At 38.7% G+C, this 26,475-nt stretch overlaps 2 protein-coding genes across 4 annotated transcripts in view; both read left to right on the top strand.

The window, feature by feature from the left end:
- The window catches only part of LOC139611715 (5-hydroxytryptamine receptor 4), a 45,023-nt gene extending 38,099 nt beyond the window's left edge, over positions 1-6,924 (top strand). For both annotated transcript variants that reach the window (XM_071466586.1, XM_071466587.1), the window contains exon 7: positions 4,362-6,924. In XM_071466586.1, the coding sequence (XP_071322687.1) occupies positions 4,362-4,455 (94 nt within the window). In that variant the 3' untranslated portion in view covers positions 4,456-6,924. The remainder of the gene's footprint in view (positions 1-4,361) is intronic.
- A 5,371-nt stretch (positions 6,925-12,295) lies between these two features.
- On the top strand, positions 12,296-24,578 carry slc26a1 (solute carrier family 26 member 1). 2 transcript variants are annotated; one of them, XM_071466115.1, is made up of 8 exons: positions 12,296-12,452; positions 18,853-19,327; positions 19,627-19,833; positions 20,040-20,286; positions 20,583-20,814; positions 21,010-21,193; positions 21,751-22,038; positions 22,241-24,578. In XM_071466115.1, the coding sequence occupies exons 2-8, from the start codon at positions 18,929-18,931 to the stop codon at positions 22,817-22,819; spliced, it is 2,136 nt and encodes a 711-aa protein (XP_071322216.1). In that variant the 5' UTR covers positions 12,296-12,452; positions 18,853-18,928; the 3' UTR covers positions 22,820-24,578. The 2 variants fall into 2 exon arrangements, with proteins under 2 accessions (XP_071322216.1, XP_071322215.1); XM_071466114.1 differs by lacking the exon at positions 12,296-12,452 and adding an exon at positions 14,550-14,711.
- The last annotated feature ends 1,897 nt before the right edge of the window (positions 24,579-26,475 follow it).

The raw sequence follows: 26,475 nt of genomic DNA on the forward strand, positions 1-26,475 counted from the left end.
CGACATCCCCACACTTTTCTCTTTGCTCCTGTTATAATTACTACGGCCACTAGATGTCGCCTAGCAACAAAATGTAACTATGGGTGATAATAACCTGCTGCACAAACGACCTATGGGCTAAATTTTTTTTACAGGAGGACAGTCTTGTGAAGGCAGTTTGAATCCAGTCGGCTCGGCCACAATAAAAACTACTTCACAAAGAGGTGATGTAAACACATGCTAAAAACAGCAGACAATAAACAGTGTCAGAAAAGTTGTGGAAGTCTCACACAGAGTTTAAAATTTCACTCTCCCCTCTGGTTTAATACAGGTTCAGTTGCTGCTTATTATCTCAGAATAGAAGCAAACATTTTCCACATATTTAAAGCTTCCCATGAGACAAATGATTAAACTACTTCAAGATGTTTCTCTTCTCTCTCTCTCTCTCTCTCTCTCTCTCTGACAATGCACCGTCACATTTCTCTAGAGGTTTTCATTTTTTGATCATAATTGACACATGACACAGCCTCATAAAATGTTTTGCTGCCCACAAAGTGCACAAAATGATGGAAAATCCCCAAGATGCATGTGCTGCAAGAGAAGTCCCTCTTACCTTTTCCCATGTTTTCAGCTGGACAATGAAAAAGCAGACAGTGAGACGGATTAGAGGAGACACAAATGGGAAAGCTCTGGTGGGAGTTAACCACTAAACTCTCTCTGGACAAAGTGTTGCAGCCATGCAGTTCCTTAAACTGATGTTATAAGATTTGATTTAACTTGTGGGAAAGTTCCAGCACTGCCCACCCCCCTTTTTGTTTTTAAACTCTGGTAATGTTCTCTCATGGGGAGAAAAAATAGCTGTTTCAGTTTTTTAATGCTATAGATGAGACTTGCCAAATTGAGGCCACACTGCTTGTGGTTAAAAACGTTGTGCTGCTGCACCCAACATCCAAGAATAGATGCTGTGCGTGCCATTTATCGGACTAATATAAGTGTGTTTGTATTTAAGTGTTGTATATCAACTGATATGTCTAGTCAAAACATCTGCTTTGGCCTTATGGATAAGATTTAAGGATAACATGTTCTTGTTTTGATTATGAACAATACCATATATGTAGGTTCAGCAAAGTGACCTGTATCTCAACTGAAAGTGGATTAATTTGTGGTGATAAGAAGTATAAACAACGTCTTTGCTCTATAAATGGTATATTATCCTTTCGGTCAAGCTATACATGTGAAGTTAAATATCCATCAGTCTCAAGATGCTGTATTAAACTGAATCCAACTTGCCCCAAAATGTTTAGGAAAGTATTCATTTAATGATGCTAAATGCAAGCATGAATGTATTTATGTGGTTTTCATCTGTGTCCCTACAAAGACGATGTATGTAAGTATGTATGCTCTCTGGGGTGAGCAGGGTTTTGTTTCACCTGTTAAACAGCAATAGATGAAAAAAAACAGTCCTATTGGAGGAGGATCTATTTAAGTTCTGCCTGACAATTAAATTAAAACAAACTCAATGAACTTCTCACCTTCCTCACAGCAGTAGGAACAGCTGTTGCCGGCAGAGGTTTGCTGCTGACTTGAGACTTGAGGTTCCAAAGAGAAGCTTTTGCCACCACTATCGTTTGAGTTTTTCAGACCACTAAGTAACCGGGATTGAAGAATGCTTATGCACAAACCATTCATACTCATTATGTATGCATTTTGTAGGATATCTGATTTCAGTAACTGTTTTAATTGTACATTTTTAGGATGAATATGTTACATCTATCCACCGAATACAGGTGTGAAACAGCAACTCTGGCCCATTTACAATGATGTTTACTAATGTGGACTGTCCCTGTTAAACAGCCCAATAAATAATGAACCTGTCACACTTATGTTTGTAAAAACCAGGACATAGACATATCCGGGTTTATGTTACTTGGATGTGCAAACACGTAAAACAAAAGTGAAAATCAAACGTAGGTCTCGGATGTGATCTCCACCAGTGAGAAGCATTAAGGCAAAGCCAAAAACTTCAAACTGTCTCATGGATATCAGTGAATGAGCAACTCAAGTGTGATTGACATTTTTATGGTTATATTTAGTCCACTCAAAGCACTTGAAGAACCCCAGAGAAAGAGCGTGGTCGATGCGAATGTGAGACACAGACAACACTAACGTGAAGCACGATGGGGGGTGCGTTGACTTTTTCCTGTTTGCGATCTTCCTGGAACATTTCTCATTGTCTTATTGATACTTAAAACCGATCAATCGATTGCGGATCAAATCCTGGGCTCCAGTCCTGGCCTGTATGTCCAACAGCCCCCCTCATGTATAAGAACTTTGCACTGCATTGGAACAAAATGTTGTCAGGGTGCAATTACATATTTGCCAACATAAATTTGTTATATATAACTATAACTATGTAACTGTAATTCATAAAGGACAGTGGTGGATGCTCGTGGGAAGATTTCTGACCTCAGATCATTGTATGTTTATTTGTAATCCAGTTGCCAGTTTTCCTGAATGTTCTCCTCAGTATTTTAGGATGGTATTGTCTAATAATGATCCCTCCCATGGCCGATGGATGTTGGGAATCTCATATTTGACTGTGAGACAGATGGACTGATGGAGACAGACGGACAGAGAGGCAGAGCTGTGTTTGGACAGTAAACACACTCCCAGTACAGAAAACACACAAAACAAAGGAGCAGAAGTTACAGAACATTTCTGTTTATCTTTCCCCCATTGCCGCCTCACCCTGAACGTGCCTCCACATGGGACTGTGTGTGTGTGTGTGTGTGTGTGTGTGTGTGTCTGTGGCCAACATAATAACTGATCTAATTACAAGTAGCCAATCACAGGGACTTACCAGTAGGGATCCACCTGGCTTCCCCTTCAGGTGTGTGTTTGCTTGTGTGTGAACCTTGTAAACCTTAGTATTTTAAGGGGTTTTGTAAAACTTCCATGTACATTTCTCAAATGAAGACAAGATTTTGCTTTGCTCTAATATGTGTTTAGATTGTTTGGACACACGTTTTCAGAAAGAAAGAGTCATGGCCTTTATTTCACCGGCAAAAGACAGAAAAGCACAAAATAGAATATGGCCAATGATAGATTTGCACAAAATTGCTGTTTATGACTGTTCAAAATTTTTGAAACTTTATAAATTATTCTGTAGTGTGATTTTTTGTTTTGGAGAAAAATGTGAGCAAGGTGTGAACTTCAGCCCCTGGAGGTCAGAAAATGGGTTTTCAGCTGGTGACATGTTGCTCTTTAAGCAAATGTATTAACAGTGATTGTATCATGATTTAACCATGGTTTTTTTTTGACTTGTACTATCTAACAGGCAGTAGCCTATCTTTAGTAACAGGTACTTGGTTGTGGCTGCCACGACATCATGAGCAAACAACTAGTCGTATTGTAAATGAATAGATGCTGTAGCTTCCTTGAGCTCAGACTGGTTGGTCGTAAACAGACCAGTGAAAATATACTATACACACACTAAATCACTAAATACTTTCTTTTTTGCTGCGTTGTCATAATTAAAATTTGTACTTTAAATAAATCATTGCTGCAAAAACAAATGCCAAATTCTCCTTTCTCCAAATTCTCTTTTGCCACTTTAAACTATTATTATCTGCTTGGGTTCTTCAGAAAGAGTCATATTTTTCCCTCCTTGCAGAGAACTTACTCACTTTGTGAGGAATGTTGACAATGGCTCCCAGTGTCTCTTTTCTCATTTCCCATGCCTCTTCCTCTTCTATTCCCATTGACCCTTCCACAGAAACCATCTTCTCTGCTTCATTCTGCCAGCAGAGCTATGATACTACATCTGCTTTGACCTAAACCTTTTCTCCTAACCTTTTTTTACAATACCAATAAAATCCTGGTTTAACTTGACTGTTTGAAGCACTTTTTTTTATTGTTATTGGTTTTTATTTTCCCTTATTTATTCTCATGCCAGTCATTGTTATAGCTAGCCCATTAGAGGTCCTGACATTACAATTCAAGGTCAGCAGGAAAATCTATAGGTCGACCTAGTTATTGTGTATCCAGTAAGCGTGTGACGGCCTGTCCTTTGTTGTGCTGTGAGATAGCAAAACCAGCAAAATCCATTGTTATGCATGAATCAATTTGTTTTTATGTTTTTTTTTCTTAATCAATAAGGCTTTTAAAATCCTAAGTGTGTCCGAAACCCAATTTGATGTTATCTCTTTCCGCTATCTCTTTCTTCTCTTCCTGTTACATTGGAAATGTTTTAGATACATGAAAAATTTGACTATGGATGGCAAGGCATAACTTTGTTCCAGTCTGGGGCTGCATGAACTCTTACAAATTGTTGAGTTAAAGACTTTGCTAAAGCTTACTTCAGAATTTCGTCTTTCTTTCAGGTTGTCCTTCCTGCCAAACCGGAGCTACAGCGACAACGGGCGCACAATACTGGCCAACGAGCAGGAATCCCAGGACTCTCTTGGACCACTATGAGAAAGACTTAACAATGACAGAGCTCGGATATTTAGCTGATGTGGAGGACCTTTGACTTCTTGGCCTCTGTGATTTCAACAGTCTGCTGTGATGCTGATCTGTCAGGACTATTTATGAGGATGTTGTCTTACCTGGATATTCAGTCTGTGATGCAGCATCATCATTATATGTGACTTTCAATGTATGTTGATGCTGTCCAGGGTGATCCAAAGGTTAGTGACACTACTGGTGATCATCAGCCAAGTACAAAACAAAAAAATCTCAGACTCTTTGGGAATAAGATCAAGTCAATGATCCAGAAAGCATCTACAAGCCAAACTGTGTGCAACAAGATGGGAGAGGCAAGAGCTCTCTTCTGTGTTTTAACCTCTCTAATGACATTCTGTCACACCATAAATCTCACATCATTTGGTTCCATGTTGTGAAGGAAAACAAGGTTTAACAGATTTATCTGCCAGCTGGTCACAGAGGTAACTGCAGGTCTTTTTAAAGTTATTGTATTGTATACTTACCTTTAACCAGTATCCGTTGTCTCTGACAGGACTCTTCAACAAAGACAGCACTCTGAAACTGCTGGATGCAACATCTGACATTTTTATTTGCAATCATCAATTACTATACAGTTTATAAAAAGCTATAAAGAAAACGCCAAAGATTGAGCAGGTTGAAACACAAATTAATGTTATTTTCTTCACAGACTGGTATTTTGTGATGAAATGTTGCATTTCTGATCACATCCAACTATGATGTTGTTGTGTAGTGCAGTTCTTTATCACAAGGTGGGAATTTTAATTGCCAGTGTTAAAATCAGTCTCTATGGATATCATAATTATCATTCTGCAAGAATTACAAGTGACACATTTTTTTTTTTTTGATTTGTTTACATTTCTTTAAACACATCACAATCAGCATGGGCGGGGCTGAGCCCAGGATGTAACGAATGTGCCCCTTTAGAATAGTGTTGGAGGGGAAGTTGTTTTTGTGGAACATTTAGAGGTGAGCAATGTCAGTGAAATGGCTAATTCCCTGCACAGAAAACATTTCAAAAACGGCAAAGACTTACACCAACGATGTGATTGCATGATCCAAATCTTCATCAAAATTTATAGGCAGGGTAAACAGGCTTATACCTATAGCCTACATCCAGTGGGTCAGAGTGATTAAACGCCTGTGAAATGAGCAGTGTCTTTAAATGCATTTGATATGTAAAGTGCATGAAAAAAAAAATCCCACCTGAAAGGACTGTATGAAGAAGATATTTTGAAATGGGTTTTGCACATAATAAATAACATGTTTCAGACACAGCAGCAACATGACCAGTTTAGATTCCACTGCCTAACAGCTGCATGTGATCTCTTTTCCAAATGGATGTAAAAAACAACCATGATAAGACTGACTGCGTGACAAAATGGGTAATCATCCTGTGAACTATCATCAGATTTGGAATCAAACATTCCTAAACTGGTGCATGAAAGTACATGGCATCATGATTTCCAGCAAGAAAAGGACAAACAAAAATGCAAACACAGAAATCACTAAAGTGAAATAAGCAAAACTGTTGCATTTTCACATAGGATCCCATCACTCACGGTTGAAAGCTGGTTAAGAAAAGAAAGCTTCTCAGGGCCTTTAATCCTGAGACTAAACTAACAGGTTGTAGTGAAAATTGTGACAAAAGATTCACTGAAGGAAGAATAAACCATCTACACTCACAGATTTGGGGGGATTTTTTTATTTATTTATTTTTTTTTAATCAACCTGTCATTATGAAATGTGACAGGTACATGTTGGCATGATATGATACTGATAACTAATTCATTACATCTTTGTGGATTTTTTAATTTTCTTTTTCAACCTCATGAATATCTAAACAACTTAAAATTATAAGGCTGACAGTGTTCTATATTTACTTACTGACGAATCCAATGAAACTATCAAAACCAAAAAAATGCTTTAGTCCATCTCTCAATACCTTCTGACTTCACTACCCTGTCACAAATAATTCCCCTAAACAGCTGGCGACCCGCCCACATTACTCAGCGTCATTTGCTGCAAAGGCAGAGTGAATAACATAGATGTAACTCTCCCTCAGTGTTTGATGCTCAGTTTATGTATCTGAACTCTCTGCCTCGCTCTCTCTGTCCGTCACAGCACATTTAGGAGAGCGACACAGAGGTGTGAAACCGACTCAGCCGCCTACTTTCTGTCGCCACTGATATCTACATTTCAATTTCAATTCCTGTCTGCATCTCTGCCTCAGAAAACAAAAGTTCCCTCATCGTTGTTTTTATGTTCAAGGCAGAACATCAAAGTCCAGCTTCAAAGATGAAGAGCTATATGGATGTCTTGTTACTATGTGACAACTTAATAGCCCTCTGTGCTCTGTATTTTATGTTTATTGTGTGTGATGGAGATGATAAATAAACATGGGATTTGACAATTTTTGGTGTAAACTCATTAAGTATTATTCACTCTTTATTCATTATGTATTTGTGAGGCAAAGGACATGTCCTGGTCAGAAATGACACCAGGGTTTCTTACAGTAGAACTGGAGGCCATCCAAAGCAATGTCACACATATATTACACATATATTATTACAGCTCCTGGTGGTAAATGTTGCCTATTGCTCCACTATATTCATCAGTTTGTCTCTTACCTGCTGGGAAGATAGTGTACAGTCAGTTTATTAGAACTTTTTATTTATTTATTTATTTTTACAGAGAACAGCTGTCTGCCACTGCTGGAAACAATAATGAGATCTGAGAGAGTGAATCAGAACAGTAAAGTTGTGGGCTGTAAAACCGAAACAATGAAACTAAAACGGTCTGAAGAGCTGCTGAGCTTGTATGTACATTATCTATGATGGAAAAATCAGTTTTGAAAAAAATCATTTTGTTCTTATTTCATGGTTTACTCAATTAGTTTAGCTTTCAGCCACACGTCATGGTCTTCATCAGCACAGGTTAAAGGTTTAAGCCATCTCCATGCCATCTAAAACCAAACTATAACCAAATAAAGAATGTGGTGAGAAATCTTATCAAACCAAACTTGTGTCAGTGTATTTTGCTGAGCAGATATCAGTATTTTACCTGTATACAGTTGAGCTCTAATCTTTAGTCAGAACATAATGACAGTAACATAATTTCAAAGAATTATTGGTGTACATGTTTGCTTTCTATATGCAGATATTTAACAGGCTACTTTCTGAAAAATAAAGAACAAGTGCCTCAACTCCAGAGACAAATTACATAAGGACACTATAAAATAATCTTAAAGCAAAAGATGTCAATGAATTTCGACAGTGAAAACACTGACACCCAAAATTCAATTTGTGACCATGAGGAGGTTCCACTGCCCCGCCCGTGTCACATAGGGAGAAAACACATCTCTTTTTTTTAAGCAAATACATTTTCTCCCATTTTAAGTGGATTGCTAATTTTCTTCTGTCGAAGATTAACACAGCCATAACCTGGGCTCTGTGATGTGCTCCTATAAGACAACATGAGCATCAAGCACAGGCTAATATTATTCTGTGTGGGCCTGAAACACATTTTTAACAAGCTTTTATTATTGTTGGCGGTGGCAGGCGGCAATTACACACAAAGCGCCCCATCAGGAACCCTATTTGGAACCGCAAACACGATTATCCCCAATCATTCCCACCCCCGCTGAAAACGATCTTTAAGCTGATTTGCTGCGTTGATTGGCATGGACCCCGAGTCTGCGGGCCATTAACCAATCAGGGAAAATCCAGAGGAGGAATTCATTACTCTGTGAGCCCTCTCAAAAATCACCGACTCCAAAACAATCTCTCTGGGCTTACATCCTGTAGGAAGCAGGAAGACCTCAAAGCGTTGTCTCATAGCACAGCAGTGTCAGAGCTCGACCTGTGTTCTAAAAGCATCTTGGCTCTGAGAATAATCTAAAAAGGAGCATAAAATTATTTTAACCCCATGGCCCACAGATCCAGTATTTTCTTCTATGGGCTGCTAGAAATTAGTCATGAAAATTGCAACATGAGATGTTTTTGCTTCTGTGTGAATCCAGACGAACCTGTTTTTCCAACAGATTTGCCCAGCAAAAAACTATTTGCTCTAAGATTTAAAATGTGATATTTAATAAAGCCTCCTAAAAGCAGGGATTTATTACTCATGTCTTTCCAGGGTAAGAGGAGATAAAAGGTCAGCCTCAACATCAAAGCAGTAACCTTGAGCCTGGCCTTACTCATGACTGTCTCATCAACTGTGTGGACACTGTGAACTGGGGAAGTTGACGGGATGTGTATTTGACTATTCAATAACTTCATCCTTACATTTTTGTCTGTTGAAAAATGAAAAAAATACTGAATAAATTAAGTATAACTCCAACCTTTGTGTCATTTTATATATATCTTATATTAGTATTCTAATTTTACCAGTTATTTAGTCTTTATTTATCATTAAAAAGTGCCATTCATTGTACGCTGCTGGACCCGAGTCACAAATTTCGTTCTTCATGTGTCAACATGTTAAGAATAACAATATATGAACCTTGATTTGTCCAAATTCATTTTGAAAGTAAAGAAATGCTACATGTAGCCATGATTCCACCAAAACACATTGCTACAAGGAGACACTTTAACATCCAGTGATTTAGTAATAGATAGTAATACCAGGTAACTAAACATTACCCAGCCACCACAATCGGCCACATCTAAGTGGCAAATATGTGTAACCATTGCAGTCATAAAAAATAATGTAAGAAATAACAAACAGTTTTGATTTTGAATGGGTCTGGCTGAACAATTATCAGACTGCAGAGAGGAAGAAAGCAGCATTAGAGCTGCTTGTTCTAATGTCAGCTGCTTATCTCCATACTACCACTAGATGTAGCTGCAACAATAGCAACTGAACTTGGTCTTAACTGGTTTCTTGAAGGAGTGGGTCTCTCTCGTAGGACACATTTTGACATGTCACAGTAGGAGAAGCTGAGTGACATGAACAATGGCTGAATTCCATTTAGCTGCACTGATTTCAGTGGTCCTTGTTTTGGTCCTGCTGCTTCACTGTCTGCGTTTCCAGGGACACTAACAGAACAAATCTGTCTTTTGGTTTTATTGTTTAATATCTTCTATAGGATTTATCACTTATTCATGTCCCCAGCTGAATCATTTTATTGTTAAAAACTTAAAAGGTTATAGTAGTTACACAATTATCACGTCACATTATTCAGTCATTTGTAGCATTAAAAGAAAATGGGCGTTTTTCCATGGACACCCTGCAGCTGCAGTGTGCAGACCCACTAAGAAGGAGTGCTGTAGTTTTGGTGACACCTGTCCTTATAGGTTGTGCCCATTAGTGGCAAACCCATTCATACTACTACAGTTTGGATATATGTGGTCATCATTAACTAGTCACCCAACACACAGGAAACTAAAACACACCGGTAACTTGCAGAAAACACAAACAGAAAACACATAGGAGACACAAACAGGTAACATGCACAGTACACACACAGTCGATCACTACAGAGGACATTATACACACAGGAAACACACAGGTAACACAAAACACACATAACACATGGGAAACTGAAAACAAACAGAAAGCACACAGAAAACAACAGGAAATATACATGGCACACATAGGAAACACACACAGGTAACACACTGGAAACACAAAGGTAGGACTCAGGTAACAGAAAACAACAGGACACAGAAAACATGATGAAACACACGGAAAACACCCAGGTAACACAAAGAGTTCAACTAGAGGTTGTGTTAAGAAAGAGGGAAGACACAAGGGAAGAAGAAAATAGGAAGAAAAGAAAGAGAATTGGAACTGGAGCACCACACTGGATCAGGCTGCATGAGCACTGATGAAAAACTCATCACTAATTCAAACTTGGTGCGAGTGGGTCGCGCCCTCAGAAAGAATCACTGGCTCTTTCACTGCACTTGTTTGTTCTGCTGAGTCAACACGATGCTTTTTTATACCTATCCTCACACTAACACTTAAACCAAAGTTTCCGCTTTCATGATCTGACTGAAGTGAGCAACAGCTTGACAGGAAGCATGTTTTTTTTTTGTGCATGACTTGTCCCGTGTGACAAGTAATGTTCTTCAAACATTTACTCTCCTGACAGACAAAATGTTTGCTCTCAACTGAATGAGTTAATAAGTAGAGGATGGGCCCCTTGAATAAACTCTGGTACACAGTGTTCTGTAGACCCCTTGTAATCCTTGAGAAATGTTGTAGGTGCAGAGAGAGTTAAGTGGTGGCAGGTTACGGGGTTATCAGGACTGTGTCACCATGAAATGCTTTAAATTATGCCAACTGCAAACCGAATTCATTGAAATCTCTTGTTTAAGTTTTTATGTTTTATTCAGAAAGTGCTATTTTAACACTGTTGATTGATTCGAATGCATAAATATATATTCATAATTAGTCTGGATATAAATGTGGTACAAGCTAATGTAAGGTCACACAAGAATATGGAAGTTTCTTGTTTTGCAGCTAGAATGTAGCATAGAAAAATGTAGTTTTTTGTGTTTTATTGTAAAAGACAAATTTTAAATCTAAAGACCCAAACATGAGTTAAAACTAATCTCCCTGTGTCACCAAAATTGCTTCTTAACCAGCTGAACTAGCAGGGTTTTCTAAGCTACATTAACTCTCACGTAGAAAATCTTTTGTATAGAGTTTAGATGGCACCAGGAGCTGGATCATAATATTTTTCAAATCTAATCCCAGATAGCAAAATAAATCCAGCTCATTCTTGGGCCACATACTTGGTTTCTTCAGGCCCAATGTACGTCCAGTTCCACGGCCCAAATCTGGCCCATATGTAGCATGATTGTCAGATGCTACCTCCACATCTGGGCCAATTCTGGCACACACACAAAAGATCTTCCAGCTGTCAGCCAATACGGGAGGCTAACGGCAAAACAGGATCTGGCCAAGGACCCAGACATCTGTTGGGACACAAGTCTCATTAAGTCTCATTACATTATTACTGCACATTATCTAGATTATTTCAGCCAGTAATTTCAAGTTGATTTTATTTTTATTATTATTATTATCAATTTTTATATGTTTCAGGCTCAGATCGTTCTGACTTTTTGTCTTAGATTTTTGTTTTTTTGATGTGTGAACAAGTTTGTGTTTGACCAACAACACATGGGGAGGATAGACTGAGTGGTATCAGGTACAAAGGGAATTTTAAACACATCCCATCAAAATTCTTCAGATGCTAGCAACACTCAATCAACCATATTTATTCTTTTCCTGTGTTTGTTTTAAATAGAGAGGCATTATAAAATGTTCATGTTAATTAGGGGATGATCTGTGGTTCAGGATATCTGGGTTTGTAAAGTGAAAGAGCAGCACTTCTCCTTCCTCCCTGAACCAACAGCTGCTCCAGTGGAGCTGCTGATTGGCTACAGATCAGACTGAGGCTGTACTGGACAGCCTCTGGGTATGAAAGTGTGTGATTGTGTGAGTGTGAAAACAGAGCACTGTGCTCAATGACACTACTCCATGTAAATAAATGTAAGCAAAATCTTCTAAATCAGCCATTATACAGTTTAAAGGATAAGAGGTATTTTTCTTATTGTTAATAAATCTAATTAATCTAATTAAAATGAATCTATAAAAGCGTGACAGTGGTTTTTGAATTTTACTCTGGGACGATATCATCTATGCACACACACACACATTAGCGGGAGTTTAGTGACCATGGTAACCATCATCCACAGCCAACGATCCCTCCTCCCTCCCTCCATGTCTTCCCCTCTCTCCCCTCCCCCTCTGCTCGGCTCCAATCAGCACACATGAACGAGAGTGGGTTGCCGCTCCCATCATGCTTTGCAGAGGGAAACAGGAAGAGGCAAGATGCAGTCAGTTAGCAGCAGAGTGGGTATAGAGGGAAACAGACCGAAAGTGGGTGAGAGGCACCGGTCAGGGAGGTATGGCTGATGTTGCCTGCAAGTTGCATTCAAGCTGCTCCTTCTCTCTGGGTGAGTCCTCCATCATTTCCCTTGTTTTTACTAGAAAAACAAACAATCTGTGTCCATAAATCATGATGAACATGTGATGAAGCTTGGAGCAGACACACAGACAGATGGATGCTGCTGGTGGATTTAAAGGGGCAGTGCAGTAATCCTCTCAGATGGAAGCGGATGAGTGGTTTTTTGCTTTACACTGAGGGACCAGCAAAGGTGACAGACCAGGCAGAAACCCCTAACATCTTGTGACTGTTTACTTTGAGTCAGCAGGAAGTGACGCTGATCTTACTGTGCATTGGTATTAACCACACACACATAGACAAAACACACACATTGTACCTAAAAGCAGCGCCTCTGTCTTTGAAGTTTCGGTGATGTGTATCAAATGTGACTCCAGTCTGAACTGTGACGGAGCGTATCAGAGGAAGATAAAGAAGTTAACTGCCACGACTTCACACCAACACTGACAATAATGCCATTCAGTCTAGCATATAATGCACAGAAGGACACCCCCACCAACCCACTCAGCCACCCACTGCATGTGACAGTCTGAGACCCACTTTGGTCTCAGACTCTGTCAAACAACACACAAACCATTTCATCCTATTTTTAGCCTATTTATTCACCTGGTTTTTACATGTGATTTGCCTGAATAAAATAATTTCAGACACAGTTCTTGTATGAGCCTTATTTGATATTATATATATAAGGATGTATTTTGTTTTGCTCGACTTGCATTTAGAATCACATTGTTTGGCTCGAGAGTAGAGTAGGAAAATAAATCTTTATCCCCTCATATGTTTCCAGCATGTATCCACTAAATGATATACCCTACATAACATCTGCCAAAAAAATGAAAAATAAGTATAGAATTAAAATATCATTAGAGGTAACATTAGTCACAGATGTATACAGATGTATGATTTTTTGTATTTTGTATTAATTTCTTTCCTCTGTAAGTGGCGGTCCCCACCATTAGAGGGGGAAATTAAAAATTTTTCATTGTGTACAACAGCAAGTGAATGCATCACCATTCATACATCTGCAAGATTTGCTGATTCTGACTGTCTTCAGTTCAGCAATAAGTTCAGTATAGATTACTACACAGTACCAGGCCTATACACGCACTGTTTCCAAGGCTAATAGCTCAGCAGCCACCATTGTTTATGTAGCTTGTGGTCTTTCAGTAAACTTTTAACCAGCAAATAACACCCCCACCCCCAAATGCCAAGAAAAACCAGATAGACTGTGTTCATGCATATTTATCAGTGTATTACTAAACAAGCACCGCAGCTTTTTAGACTGTTGAATTTTTTTCTTATATGAAGCAGCCATTTACTATAAAGCACAAAAATCACTCTTTATTTGTCCTGAAGCAGATATCCCATCATGTGTGCCTTTATTTTTGGCACTGTTGCGTTGTTCTTGTGGCCATTTAAAAGAATAATAATTAGGTTGTTTGTTTGTTTGTTTTTTTATCAATAACTTTAAAAAATAGATTAGGTCAGATTTGAAAAGTACATTGCTAACACTTCTCATTTTGAGTTCAATTTTTGTATTTTAATATTACACACTTTAACTTGTATGTTACTTTAAACCTTGTTTGTGTATTAGTCTTTATCCAGATACAGATAATTATTTACACTTTTGGTATATAAACAATACATAAGTCTGAGTATTTTTTTTAAAAGACAGATATAGGTTGTTTCCCGTGCAGTTCACACAGATAACAGTGGGAATTTCTTGCTTGTTACACCTTATGTATGCCTTATCTTCTGTTTGCATTGTAATCCATTCTGTCTACAGGATGTATGTAAACACTATGCCGACATACGAGTCTGTGCTCACTTTCACTTCACAAACATGATCGCACGCCCCAGGCCTTCAGCAGGACAGATAAACACTGATATCCAGTAAAAAATGGACTTAATTTAACCTCTTCACAGAGCTGCCCGCCTTTACACACACACACACGCACACACACACCCAGAAATATGTTTCCCAGAGTCCCACCCACTCTTGGTGATCAAGCCAATAGGAAACACTGAGGGTGAGCAAAGGGCTGCTCTTATCTTAGTATTTATCCAGTGGAGATCACACTCTACCGCTGTCTGATGTCTGAATGACATCAGGAAGAGAAAGAACGACATAAAGAGAGAGAGAGAGACAGGCAGTGAATGAGAAGAGGTTCAGGCAGTCAACAGAGCTGATTTTAACTCGACACATCAGGGACTTGTGGTCCTGTTTGTCCCAGTGGTGGTGACTCTGCAGGTGAGTACATTATCACACTTAAGTGACTGGAACATTGTGTGTTAATTTGGGTTTATCAAACAAAGGAGCACGGGTGTTTTCAAATTTGGTTTCTATGCCACCTGGAAAAGCATGTAAAGAATAATTCACTAATTACTAGTGGTGGAGAGTAAGCTGTCTTGTTGTTGTTGTGGTGCAGTTTTTTCCACAGTTGATGACAGTGATAAGCTGCAGTTGAAGAGATGTTGACAGCACATACAGCATACACATCTTTTCAAAAGTTATTCAAAGAATATGCTGTATATGAGATGCACATCAAGCACTTGAGTATGATATCCAAGTTGTACTCACTGTTAATGACCCTGAAAGTTACTGTTATGAGTTTCTATCAGGTCAAATCTAAAACTGAAATGATCATTTGACTGTTGGCTCTTCAAATTCATTTAAACAAATAATTTGCATGATTTGCTAACCTACCTGTTCTTTAAATCAACATAAGCCACAAAGCAAAGTCGGGGTAAAGTAATATTACAGCTTTCATAGTTAAATCATGTTGTGTCTTCACTGGTGTTTTTTGAGAGTTGCTGTGACATTGAAGACCTTACTTGATTTAACGTGGTTGAACAAAAATCACACCAAATATCTGCTAGATGTTTTATTGGTAGTTCGAGATGAGACAACTTTCAGTCACATGGCATCTGTTTCAGATAACTTATTTTTGCCACTTGAAACTGCCCGCCTTTCAAATATAGTTGAAACATTTTTTTGTCCAGTCAAAGTGACAAAAGTGACCAGCCTCAAAGGAAGCCCTCAGGTCATTTCTATGCAGTGGTGGGGGGCTTTTATACCACATGATTAAAGGCAGGGAACATTGATTAGAAACGGGTTACAGGAACTGCTTTAATCAGTTGTTTTCAGTGCCGTTCAGGGTTGACACTTAAATAAACTAAATGTTTCGGTTCCAAGAAGCCCTCAGTTTGACGCCTGCCATGTTCATCAGTTAATCAGGTGCTTGTGGTTCTCTACTTGAAAGAAAACCTTGTTGTGGAGGACAGCTTTTATCTGTTGTGTGGGGGTGTTCAACGCAAATACAAGGTAGTTCTTGTGTTCTTGCTCTTTTTGCAAGGTGTTCTTAGATTTTATGTGTTACAGCTCAAAGCTAGATAGGCCCATTATTCGCCTCCTGTGGCTTCTATCAGTGTTATTCACAAGATCCATGTAAAACACAGATTAGGCCTTGTACTGGTTTGTTTAGATGGGTCATTACTATGCAAAGTGAATTATTGTCTTGCAAAATCAAACTGCCTAGAAATAGTGAGTAACAAAAAATCAACAAAGAAAAAGAAAAAACGGTCGGAAGCATGAAGAAACTTTAGTCTGTCATCAGTGCAAAACAAACTGTATTTCCTGCAAAACAACACATCTGATGTAAGTTTAAAAAAAATTATCCCTCCGTCATATCTGTCCATCAGGGCTCCCACAGGAGGTCTAAATCACGGCACATACCAGTGTTGTTATGATAACAGAGGCTGATAACATGCTATTTCAAGTGTTTTATGGTTTCTTTGACAAGGTTACCTCAGTTAGGAGGCAGCTGTTCCTGAAAACAACCAGCCCGTTGAGAAAGGCCTTCTGCAAGATGCCAGTCGCAGAATTCATTTGTGTCATCAATATGTTGATCACTAGATTTCATTTTATGATGTGTGAGTTGGTGGTGTCAGTTGTGAGTTTTAAAAGCCAACTGGCTATTTTCATGGTATAATCTTCTGTAGAAACCCACTGAAACAGAATTTAGACCATTATGCAATGCTGAAAGTATATATATATATATTCAGTATCCATAATATAGAAAAATATAATTTCACAAAATCAAACGCTTAGATTTTTTACCAATTAAAGAAACAGGAGTGAGATTTTACGTCAGTGAATGTTAACTCTCACGGTATACTAAGATTGTAATTTCAGATCACACTTGAAGAGCATTTAAAACTGCCATGTAGGCCCACAATACTAGCAGTAATGTGGAACAAGAGTCTAACAGCTATCTTGGCAGCCCAGTGAGGCTGTGACAATGGTATTGTCATTCTGTACACAATTGCCAGTGCCACTAGATGTTGCACTAGACTACCAGCAGGAAATTCTGGAAGGCCACTTTCACCTGAAATGCTGATGTTTTACGGATATAGCATGTTAGCATGCTAACATTTGCTAATTAGCATAAAACACAAAGTAGCACTGAGGCTGATGGGAAAATGGGAAAAAGGTTGATGCAGTTTACAGCAAAAAGTCCCCAGTTATTGCACTTCATTTTTAGGGGGACATGAATGTCTGCACCAAACATAACAGCAATCCGTTTGCACTTGAAACTGGAGTGTGCGGTTCCATAATAAACACAAAGGGTTGGATGTGTGGAGAACATATAAAAAGCATCTTGTTTCTTCTCTTTGATTAGAAATAGATCTATTTTTGTTGTTGGTGCTTACATGTTAGCTTGCATGAGACTCTGCAATAGCCAAACTAGCAATGCCTCTACAGTACATGAGTGAGCTGCTAGATTGGTGACAGTTTCCTTTAATTCAGTGGCCATGTGCATGAATGTGTATTGTTGTTGGCTGCATTATCATAAAATTACCGCTATTAAAGCCTGCCAAGAGAGAATCGCTGCACTAGAAGAAAATGGGATGATCAAAGTCTAATTTCTGTTTCTATAAACAGCACAATGGCCAAGTTTAGCACACTAGATAATCAACAAGGAGTGCACTGATATCAGTATAGTGAGTGGTTCATAGTGGCAAAACATAGACTAGCAGTTGAGGTGAAGGACAGGCATAAATGTGAACTACAGAATCTGATGCATGTTTCCTACCAACCAGGGCTAATTATAATTCATATTTTTTCAGTACATGATTTAAATCCAAACAATTGCAATCCTGTATGGAACAGGCAAAAATACTAAACTAGACAAAATACCCCACTAATATGTTGCTATAAAACCTGTACATTTATGGTGTAGATGATTGCAGTGCTTTTTCCTATGAGTAGTTCTGTTCCTTTGACTTATCAGAGCTCTGGGAAAAGGAGCTTTATCCCTGGGTCAACTGTTTCATCTATTACTTTTGCCACAAAAGTCTCTCTTCTACTCTACAAACTGTATCGTTGCATGACCATTCATTGAAGTTTAACTGAATAATTGGATTGTTTAAATGATTTGATTTGTATATTGGGTTGCTTCACAAATAAGAAAGTCATTTACCAAAACACTTGATGCACAAACCTGAATGGACATTTACACAGAGAGCTGATTCAGAAGTTTAAAGGATGTACCAAACCACAAATGATCTGCATATTGCTTTGGTCCAAGTTGTAAAATTTGACACTGCATTTGAGTTTGATTTGTTAAAATAAGAAGGTTAATTGGTCAGAAACTGTACTGTAGTCCTCCAACTTTGATTCCAGTTTTTGTATGTTAGTTATTAGTTAGTTAGGCAAGAGGAAACTGTTCAGTGGTAATCCTGTGGAGCTTTTGACCACTAGTGGCACTATGGAGCAGTGTTTTTAGGTGTGAACCCCATTACGTTTCTATCAGGCACAAGGACACACATACACTAAGGCAAGCACATGTAAGACTCAACGCACATGTCAATGGTTTCAAACTCTGCTGATTGACAGTGGCAGTGACATGCAGGAAGCGTAGCAACGCAACCGCAGAAAATGGGAAAAAGATGACAAGCAAGGTAGCTAGTAAACATGGATGTAAACGATGCAGGATATATAAATAATCTTATTGTGCATCAAGGAGCTCAATGTGAACATAACTTTTGTTTCTTTAAAATTAAAGTCCATTTAGTACCTTTAACATGAGTATCAGTCTGTGCAATTGTGCTTTGGGACTGATCACTCATTGTCTCACTTCTAGATCTAAATAAACTGCAGTGCAGCTCTCATAGAGGAAAGAAACTACAAATACCATTGTTCCTACAAAATAAATGTAAAAATGCCTCACAATTCAAGCAGACCAGAGCAAACATGAAGGTATAAAGTATAAACGTAACCTAACAGGATGATCTTATCTATTGACTGAGGTCATCTCCACTGATACTCTGTTTCCATTTTGTCTTTCCCTGTCTGTCCTGTATATCTGTTTTCCTTGATGTTCTCTTAGGAGCACAGCTGACCACATTATCTGCCTCCCCTCCTCCTTCCTCTCCCCGTGCTACCTCCTTTTTCTCCTGAAGACCATGGAGGAAATCACAGAAACTACACCGGCACTGCCTCATCTTCTGGAACGGCGAGTTCGCCAGCGACAGCCCACAGTTTCAGTGCTCAAATCCAAGCTGAAGCAGGGTGTGACCTGCTCTGTACCCAGAGTCCGATCCACCCTGACAGGGTTCTTCCCTGTGGTGCAGTGGCTGCCTAAATATAAGCTGAGAGAGTATGTCTGGGGCGATGTGATGTCCGGGCTGATTGTTGGTATCATCTTGGTACCGCAGGCCATCGCCTACTGCCTGCTGGCAGGCGTGGAGCCCATCTATGGCTTATACACCTCATTTTATGCCAACATCATTTACTTCCTCATGGGGACTTCCAGACATGTTTCTGTGGGGATTTTCAGCCTCATGAGCCTCATGGTTGGACAGGTAATAGATAAGAAGTGGCGCAGATCATACTTAAATATGTTCAATGAAACGTTGAAGGAAATAATGCCTCTGTTCCAGACAGCCGGACAGTAACTTGCTACAGTTACATTGTTGTAATTCTTGGTTACTTGGTCACATATTGGTCAATGCAGAGATATTAATCAAGGATACTGATCAATCAAACACAAATTTTTTTTTTTAAAATACCACGAAAGCGACATGCTAAAATTCTGTAGTTCTTAGGTTTTACTTAACTGGTTAATGAAGACTTGTTGCTGATTATTTCTGTTTGTCTGCAGGTGGTGGATAGGGAGGTGTTTCTGGCCGGTTTTGACCTCAATGAGGATTCCAAAGCATCTGTTCCTGATGTGTTTAATGGCTCAATAGACACTAACCTCACAGCTGGTACACTGCACACTGTGGAGCTAATGGGCCTGCAGTGTGGGAAGGAGTGTTACGCCATCAGTATCGCTGCTGTTCTTACATTCCTGGCTGGCATCTACCAGGTAAAGGAACAGCTGTATTCTGACTTTACTGTCCCAAAGCACTGTATATATAAATTAAAAGTAGCCATTGCAGTTTGTGAGCACGAGTGGCATTAGATTCGTAATCTTGTTAAACTACATTTGTGTTTTGGTCTTTCAGTTTCAGATTTTATTTTTATTTTTTTATTTACTTGGCTTCACTATCTATCTTATGATCCCCTCCCCAGGTTATGATGGCAGTGTTTCGGCTAGGCTTCGTCTCTGTCTACCTTTCGGCCCCCATGCTCGATGGTTTTGCCACAGGAGCTTCTTTCACCATCCTGACTGTGCAGGCTAAATACCTGTTGGGTCTAAAGATTCCCCGTCACCAGGGATATGGCACAGTCGTTGTCACCTGGATCAACATTTTCACTAACATTCACAAGACAAACCTGTGTGATCTCATCACTAGTGCCATCTGTATCTCCATATTAGGTAAAGAACTATTTTACATATTCCCTGTCGGATTCTTAGTCACTGTCTCTGCTTTAATAAATACACTTCCCTAAATAGCATGGGAGGAGGCATCTGAGTTTTTCCAATAAATTGCAGAAAAAAGCAATGCAGTTAGTTTTCTCCAAAAAGACCAATATTTATTATAAAATTCATCAAGTAAAAGTGATTTGCTTTGATGTCACTTGTAACTGTAGTAATGCCCTTGAGTAAAAGCTGAATTTAAATTCTTTATTTTCTTTAATATGGAAGATAACACTATGAATTTTGAATTCCAGTGGCAGGGAAAGAGATCCAGGAGCGCTACAAGGATCGTTTAAAGATCCCTCTGCCGACTGAGCTGGTAGTGGTGGCAGGAGCTACACTAGCCAGCCATTTTGGGCAGCTGAACAGTCTTTATGGCTCCAGTGTTTCCGGTCACATCCCCACAGGGTTCATCCCTCCCCAGGTGCCTAGGTTTTGTCTGATGTCAAGAGTGGCACTGGATGCCATTCCTCTGGCTGTCATTAGGTAATGTACAACCAATTTAACACCATGTTTGTATGGCACCAGCATGTGTCTCTTGGTTGTTACAGAATGATGCACTTTAGTTGCTGGATTAGGGATAAATGACCGTATTTTCCAGATTAAGATTTAATAATACACACAACTAATGTTTCCTCTCCTCTTCTTTACATTCTCAATTGGTTTTATTTTATCTTTTAGTTTTGCCTTCACGGTGTCACTGTCCGAGATGTTTGCTAAGAAAAACGGCTACACGGTTCGCCCAAACCAGGAGATGCTGGCCATCGGCTGCTGTAACATCATCCCCTCCTTTTTCCACTGTTTCACCACCAGTGCAGCACTAGCGAAAACCATGGTGAAGGATTCAACAGGCTGCCAGACACAGGTGAATTTAAAATCTTTCGAAAATGGTCAAATGACAGGTCAAATTACTTTTTACTATTTTGTTTTTACAATGTAAACAGATGGAATGATTTCTTGAAGCAGTAATGTGTTGTTTTCACTTACATTTGCAACAATATTTCACAGACCTTTGTTTACAATAGACCTATTATGTGTTCAACACTGTCACATGCTTACAAAGATCCGGAAAAAACATTCTCACTACCTTTATTTACTTAACAAGGATGAATCAGATGGTGAATTAGGGGTTAGACTGATGGGAAACACTGGAAATTCAACAATTTCTGCAAAGTTTGTCCTGTCAAAACCAAAGTTCTGCATGACACAAATATTGTTTTTTCATTCTCTGAGTCGATAATAAGTTCTAGTTTTCTTCCATAACAAAATGGTTTCTATGAAGATCGCTGAAGTCTGTCCTGAGGCCCATGAACCCAGCATACTATATAAACATGTGGTATTTTATATCTTTGTAAGCTTTATGGAAGGTATTCACTATGAAATCAATCTCTTTCTTCCTCTATTTCTCTGCACCTCCATCAGGTATCAAGCCTCATCAGCGCCTTGGTCGTCCTTCTCGTCCTCCTCTTCTTCGCACCTTTCTTCCACGCTCTCCAGAAGTGTGTCCTTGCCTGTATCATTATTGTAAGCCTTCGAGGGGCACTGAGGAAGTTCAAGGATGTCCCTGCTAAGTGGCACGCCAGCCGGAACGACGCCATTGTTTGGCTGGTCGCCATGTCGGCCACAGCTCTGATCAGTGTGGAGCTGGGCCTCCTGGTCGGAATTGTCTTTTCCATGATCTGCATCATCTTTAAGACCCAGAACGCTAAGGTGAGTAAATGACTTGATGCTGGTTTTTAATTGGGGATACAATTAACAACAATTATTCCAGAATGTGAAAAGTATTTAGATTGCAGATCTTGCAGACTAGAACCTCCACCATATCACCATGTTGATATCAAACCTTTAGTGAGATAATAATAATTGCCTTTGGTAATCTCTTAATCTCATCTAATCTGATGTCTGATGTCAGGTCTCTCTGCTGGGTCGGGCCAATAACTCTGATATTTACGAGGATGTGGATGAGTACAAGAACCTCACGCCACCGCCTCGGGTTCAGGTCTTCCGCTTCCAAGCTCCTCTGTACTTCGCCAACAAGGAATCCTTCCTCAAATCGCTCTACAAAGCCGTCGGAGTTGAACCTTTCTTGGAGATGACTAAGAGGAGAAAGGCAGAGAAGAAGGCCAAAGAGATGTCCTCAAAGCAGGCCAAGGCAAATGGTGATAAAAACAATGGAGAGGTTGTTACTGGACTTGTCCAAAGAGAACTGGAGTTCCACACGATAGTTTTAGACTGCTCTGCCATCCCTTTTATAGACTCAACAGGCATGGCGACGTTCAAAGGGCTGGTTAAGGAATATAAAGAACTAGGGGTGAGCATACTCCTTGCCAGCTGTAACACCTCTGTCATTGATACCCTACAGAAGGGACAGTTTTTTGGGAAGGATGACAAAGACATGAGTAGCCTGCTGTTTCATACAGTTCATACTGCCGTTCTTTATTCAAACAGTACATCTGCAGCATTAGAGAGGTCAGAAGACTCTGTGGTGTAGAACAGCTGAAAGAAGAAGGGAATTCTTTTCTTTTCTGAGCCTAAAAGTGATTTTGGTGTTGCCATCTGGAATAGTACTGTATTAGGTAGCTTTGAGGTTGCCTTTTAAGGAGTTCTGTTCAGGAAAGCATCAAATTAAAAAGAGTTTCCTATCAAGATTTTTTTTTTTAGGTCATTAAATGTCCATACCAACTAAACCTGATCTGCCCAACATGGCTGACAAATAACAAGCAAATTAGCCAAATTTATGGCCTGTGTGCACCCGTAAGAAATGGATGCATAATTCTTGGTCGACTCAGTTACCAGATTTGTTACACCCTTGGTTGTTATGGCAATTCTGTTTCAAGTTTAGGTACACAAGAAGGCAAAGTGATATGATTGTTTTAAGATGTTTACATAATTTCATCTGTAATGGACTGTGTCAATCCTGGTCACTTCTGCAACCTTCTCCCATTACCTTTCCTCCTGTATTTTTCTCATTCCCTCCAAATAAGTTCAAGTCTGACCATAAGTAAAAATCAAGGGATAAAAAAGAAATTGAAGTAGGATAAACAATGGAACGTATCCATGGTTTTCTACATCAGACGCTGGCTTATTTTTTTACGTAGACATTGGGAATCATAGACACAGTTAGGCTGACGCTGATCCATATTATCAGTGGTAACAAAATATTAGGCCAAATAAATGTAATATAAATTATTGTGTACCTTCTTGTTAGTCTAGTGTTTTATTTTGCAGTTGTTTTGGATGATAGTTAGTGGTCACAAATTTGTTTTCTTCATTTTCCAGCTTCTTTCCTATTCAGTTACTGATGAATATAAACACTTGTGTCACCATGTCACTATAGCTGTTTCATCATTTTATATCACCTCAGACCTTTGGCAAAGTCCATAACAGCTCTAATCCAGGAGTCCAGAGTCCAGACTATCGGTGGTATTTCCTGAATTGCAAACTATTGCCCTGGACCTCATAATCATTTCTAAAAGGTTAGTTAAACTCTTCCTGAGAAGCATTTGTGCATGGTGGAAAGAAAACCCTTACATGAATCACGAGGCCAGCATGCTTTTCCAGCCCCGATCTCACACTGAGAGAGCCTTGCCTTCACACTAGGGCTGATTACAACATACTTGTACTCTTGCCCTGTTCTCTGGTCTCCCAACTGGAACAGCTTTATGATCTGTTCTCATAAAAAGGATTTACACACATCTGAGAGCTCTTCTCAGATACTATGTATTTTTGCTAAATGATGGCAGCAGGTGATGCCACATATTTGGTAAACATGCGTCACTGCCACTGGCTTGTTAAATCAAATATTTTGTGATATGCAAAATGAAAGCTAACATTGTCTTTTTGTTAAATCACTGTTTTTCTTACGTGTTTTGAGATTTTAGAGTGGAGGATGAAAACAATTTCAGTTTCATGTAAATACTGTAACTTAACTTTGTAATCATTTTAAAAGGATGCTTTTTCTTTCATGTGAACATGTTTATGTCAACAACACAAGCAGGTGAAGTGGTACTGTAATAAGATGTACACATTCTTCTTCGTAAGTTTAGAACATATTTTTTTTATTTTCATAAATTTCATTTGTCGTCAAACATTTACATGCATTAATTTAACATGACTCATGGTAGTGATTATATTTTATTGTTTTCAGGGAAGTCTCTGACTTTCACTTTAGATTGTGTTGACATTCAACATCCATATACAAACAATGCCTTAATGTTCAATACTTGAATTAAACTGATGTTTTTTAATGACGCGCTTGCATCTACGACTTTATTCTTACAATTCATAATATCAAAGGAAGATCTATTAAATACAAATCTTACTTATTTTGAAAAAGGAAGGAATATTAAAGCTGCACTACTCAGTATTCTTATAAGAATGGATAAAATGTGAAAGGGCCCCGTCATACTGATGGACCAACATCATATTACAACCAGATTCAGCAGTCCTCTTCAGCATTTAAGTGTCTTTCAGCTCATTGTTTTGGTTTTATAGACCAACTTCACTGTATTAGTTTCAAACGACATTTGAGGAACTGAGTAGCAATCTGTCCTTCCAGAGATTATGTTGTAGTTTGTCTGGATTTTCTACAGACCTCAGGGTAAACACTTTTCAGCGGAATTAACAGTGATAATGACAGTAACAGTGGACAGACCTTTTAAAAAAAACATGACAACAATAAATATAGGGGGGAAATTAAGGTAAATGTGAAGTGGCACTTTTTGTCAATGGGGCTCAAGTCAACTACATCTTTGAAATTTAAAGTATTTAAATGAAAGCAGATGTAGACAAGCTGAGCAGCTTTAACAGGTGACAGTGAGCTGCTGTGTCAGGCTCCACATAACTATCCATTGGTCTGTGAGGTAATACAATCATGGCTATTATTTGCTAACATAATTATCATACTTTAAAACGCTGACTGTATGTCTTGTCGTATGGTCAGTCATCTCAACAATTCATTTCGGTACTATTCTCCAAAAAACAGAGACATAGACAGAGACATGCTTGTAACACATTCAGGTAAATTTCAAGGGTCGTTCTTTTACTTATTAACTCTAAAAATGGTTAGAATAAGCTGTTTGCTTTAACCAAGACAAGTCAATGATTAAATAAGTTAACATGTATGAAAATGTAAAGTCATGCACATGTCACAACTACCATCTAATGTCTAGCTCCTTTCATTGCTGCAACAAAACTGAAGAAACAGTCTGAAACAGACGGGTTCAAACTGGGAAACATAGCCTGGCAACAAATTGTCATTTTTTAATTTTTGGTATTTGTATAGAATAAACAAATGAGACACAACATTTAAATTACTGAGCAAAGCTAAAATAAGCTGTGATAGCTTGTTACTGGATACATCATTTAACTCTTAACAAGAAAGCAAATTTATGGTTTCTGATCTAAGACGAAATCAGAAGGAAAGATATAGAATTGTCCAGTTATGCCTTTGTTGTCAAACACAGTCATATAGTATTTCAGCTTCTACAGTCTCCTTAATGGATGGTCAAAAAGATCGGGATGATTTTCCTTCATTACTGTGCATCTGTACATCATTACTGCATTGCCATTTGCACAAATATTCATTTCTCCATGAGGTGATAAAGAAATGGTATATAATATTCTAACATAATTATCATATTTCCAAAACAAAGTAATCATAGGTGACAGCATTGTCAGACAGGAATTAAATCACGAAATGAAGAAAAACACCTTTTCCTCTCATTTTTAAAAAATAAAGCTGAAGCAACTGAGACTGGCATTTTTAGTATCTGTCTATAATAGTAAAGACAGATAGTGGAGGCTTTATACTTTTCTGCCACTGACAATATGAGCATGTGATGTGACCTCAAATCCGCCAAGTCATCAGGAGGTCCCTGTGTTAAACAACCATGCAATTTTCAAACTGCTCTTTAAGTGAATCACGTAAAGACTACTACTGCACGATTCACCCCCACAGAAGACAACAAACATGGTTCCTGTTTGGTGGAGTGACACTCTCAGAGAGAAATAGGTGAACATTGTGTTTAGTGGGATATAGTCATATAGTAGCATAGTAGTATAGTAGTTACATAGTAAATGGGCAACTTTTGTATCAATGCTGCCCTCTATTGTTCAGTAGAGTCAAGGGCAAAACACATGACGTTT

This window comes from Trachinotus anak, unplaced genomic scaffold (assembly GCF_046630095.1).
Source record: "Trachinotus anak isolate AG129_WGS33_773 ecotype Australia unplaced genomic scaffold, CSIRO_AGI_Tana_v1 ptg000028l, whole genome shotgun sequence".
NCBI lineage: Eukaryota > Metazoa > Chordata > Actinopteri > Carangiformes > Carangidae > Trachinotus > Trachinotus anak.

What these genes read in the sequence shown, in the direction of transcription:
- slc26a1 (XM_071466115.1), top strand. Translation starts at nt 18,929, where the DNA reads ATGGAGGAAATCACAGAAACTACACCGGCACTGCCTCATCTTCTGGAA. An exon ending in TGAGCCTCATGGTTGGACAG is followed by an intron (nt 19,328 to 19,626) that starts GTAATAGATAAG and finishes GTTTGTCTGCAG; the next exon opens with GTGGTGGATAGGGAGGTGTT. An exon ending in CAACAGGCTGCCAGACACAG is followed by an intron (nt 21,194 to 21,750) that starts GTGAATTTAAAA and finishes CACCTCCATCAG; the next exon opens with GTATCAAGCCTCATCAGCGC.